Source organism: Etheostoma spectabile, chromosome 16 (genome assembly GCF_008692095.1).
Source record: "Etheostoma spectabile isolate EspeVRDwgs_2016 chromosome 16, UIUC_Espe_1.0, whole genome shotgun sequence".
Classification (NCBI taxonomy): Eukaryota; Metazoa; Chordata; class Actinopteri; order Perciformes; family Percidae; genus Etheostoma; species Etheostoma spectabile.
In genome coordinates this window covers 21,810,175-21,812,929 of record NC_045748.1, presented here as the reverse complement: position 1 = coordinate 21,812,929, position 2,755 = coordinate 21,810,175, and the positions used below count along the sequence as shown (strand labels likewise).

At 42.6% G+C, this 2,755-nt stretch overlaps 1 protein-coding gene across 2 annotated transcripts in view; it reads left to right on the top strand.

Moving 5' to 3' along the window:
• The window catches only part of vldlr (very low density lipoprotein receptor), a 49,477-nt gene extending 46,722 nt beyond the window's left edge, over positions 1-2,755 (top strand). For both annotated transcript variants that reach the window (XM_032539396.1, XM_032539395.1), the window contains 3 exons: positions 311-388; positions 1,688-1,857; positions 2,480-2,755. In XM_032539396.1, the coding sequence (XP_032395287.1) occupies positions 311-388; positions 1,688-1,857; positions 2,480-2,515 (284 nt within the window). In that variant the 3' untranslated portion in view covers positions 2,516-2,755. The remainder of the gene's footprint in view (positions 1-310; positions 389-1,687; positions 1,858-2,479) is intronic.

The window sequence follows — 2,755 nt, the reverse complement described above, 5'->3', positions numbered from 1 at the left end:
GGGGGGGGGGAGAGAGAGAGAAAAACGGCACAGTTCTTTACACAGTGCTGTACCAAAGTTTGGGGCCAGTGTCAAATTAAATATCCTGGCAGGATGTGAAAATGAGTTTAGATCAGGTTTACAGCAGTTGACATTTTCCCAGAATAAAACAATTCAGTTTTTGTACTGAGAACTTTTTGTTTGCTTCCTTTTTTGAACAGGTTTTTTTCAATAATTTAACAGTTTGCTGGCCTTTTTTATTTTGAATCGGCTGCATTCTCCATCTAAACAAGTAGATGTTTCGGTGTTGACTTGTTTTTTTGTTTTTCAGAATCCAATGTGAGCACATCCATCCAGGTGAACTCCCCAGCCAGAGGGTCTGCTGCTGCCTGGGCCATACTTCCTGTCTGTACGTATCACTCACTCACTCACTCACTCACTCACTCACTCACTCAGATCCATCAGCCATGGCTTGGTTACCTATCTGTCAAAAGTTAATCATGGTGTATGTGCATTCAATAGACTTAAGTTTGCTTTAAACAGTAATTTGTCTCCTTGAAAATAAGGTTGAGTGGGAGGTAAAATCAATAAATCTTCCCTTTACTGTAAAAAAAAACCTTTAGGAACCCAGGGTTTTAAGAATATCTTTGTGCGCCTATCATGTAGTTCAAACACCTTCATCACATACAGTAAATGGTGTAGTTGCACTAATGTTGAAATAATATAACTGGATCCACTGTAAAATGGCGGTTAATCTGTGACAACATATTTTAGAGAAAGTATGAATGAAGCCAGAGTGTAAATCAAAAAACCGGGTGCCTAAATTTGGAAAATTGGTTTCAAGATTAAAGATTATTTGTCATTCCAAAAAACACTTTAGGAAGTGCAGTGTAGAACAAAATTATGTTGCGTTGGACCACCATAAAAACAGACATGAAACCCATCAGCGGCTAGAAAAATGCAATTTTAAATGTAAAAATAGGCTATATAAATTGCTAGCATTTTAAAAACGAGATATAGAGATACACGTGTATATACGCGTAGCCCACACATGCCCATACATCATATGCACACATACTGTATATTCCATCTCGTCTCAGTTCAGTGTGGTGCTGTTCAACAGTCTGTTTGCAGTTGGGGGGGAAAAACTGGAACCGTACAGACCTACTACGCAGGCTGAGGGAAGGAGAGAGAACAAACTGTGGCAGGGGTGTATTTTTTTTTTTTTTTTTTTTTTTTTCTTCCCCTTGAAAGGCTGCGTTGTTTGCCCAGGTTCTCAATAGGTGGCAGCGTTACCCCAGTGATTCTCTCAGCTGACCTTACACCCTCCTCAGGACCCTTTTCTCTGAGGCACTACTGCTCTCATGCCAGAGGGAGATGTTGCTTGTTGGCACTCAATAGTTTCCCTGTAGAAATTGGTGAGGACTGTTGGGTTGAAATGGGCCTTTTTCAGTCTCCTTAAGAAGTGCAGGAGTTTGCTTTTTTGATGAGTGAGGAGGTATGCAGGGACCAGGTCAGGTGGTGGACATGTGGACCCCTCGAAACTCATGTGTCCAGTCTCCACTACAGCGCTGTTAATGTGGACCATATGTGCTTAGCTGATTTTTTTTTTTTTTTTTTTTTTTTTTTTTTTTTTTTCTCTTTTCCACCCCAACTCCTTTTGATTTGAGGAAATAATTGTTTGTGTCCCCTTTGTCCCTCTGCTCAGTGCTGCTGGCGATGGCGGCGGCTGGCGGCTACCTGATGTGGAGAAACTGGCAGCTGAGGAACCAGAAGAGCATGAACTTTGACAACCCCGTCTACCTGAAGACCACAGAAGAAGACCTCAACATTGATATCACCCGGCACGGTGCCAACGTGGGTCACACCTACCCTGCGGTGAGTAAACAACCAAACCCCCTCTGAGCATAAAGCATCATGGGTAAGAATGGTCTGCAAACGACCTCAGATTCAAAACACACTCGTCCCCATCAATAATTCTTAGTAGCGAATATGTGGTTTGGAATGCACAAAGTGCTACACACAGCATCTTTAGAGCCCTCTTAAATGATTAAAGGGGAAAAAACAATCTTTTGTAGAGTTTGAGCAGCCATGCAGTTTAAATTAATTTCATCTGACACGGGATGGGGACTGAATGTCAATGAGCTCTCCTCTCACCCTGACCTTGTGGCCTTTAGTAATCCTTGGTGCAGTGTGGGCTGTCCACGGAGCCCATCTCTCTGTACACAGATTAAAGAGATTAACCTAAACCGGGCCAGAGCCACGAGAGAACACCCACCTCTGCGTTCTGTTGCAGCTGGGAGTTTGTTACACATGCAAAGGAAAGGGAAATGTAAAGGATATAAAACTGATAAATTTACTTTTATAGGTGTTGGTAGCTGTTTTCACGTTGGACAGAGCTGGGCTAGCGGTTTCTCCCTGCCACCAGTGTTCACTCAACTTTAGGACAAACACAAATAAAACCTCTTTCTCTCCTCCCCCTCCCTCTCTCTGTCTCCAGATTTCGATAGTGAGCACAGATGACGATTTATCATGATTACCGGAGTGCTGCATGGCGCCACATTGTTCCCATGCCAACGGTTGTCCATAGCAGCAGCCCTTACAGTATGACCACATGCCTTCTAAAGTGAATTATGTCATTACCTTTTTAGAGAGGATGACTTGAGGAAATGTTATGTGAATACTACAATGAATTGTGTCCATAACTGTTCTCACCTGGTGCGTGTAATGTGTTCAGGATTTCTTTTCCTTTTGGTCCTTCGGACCACAGCTTTTT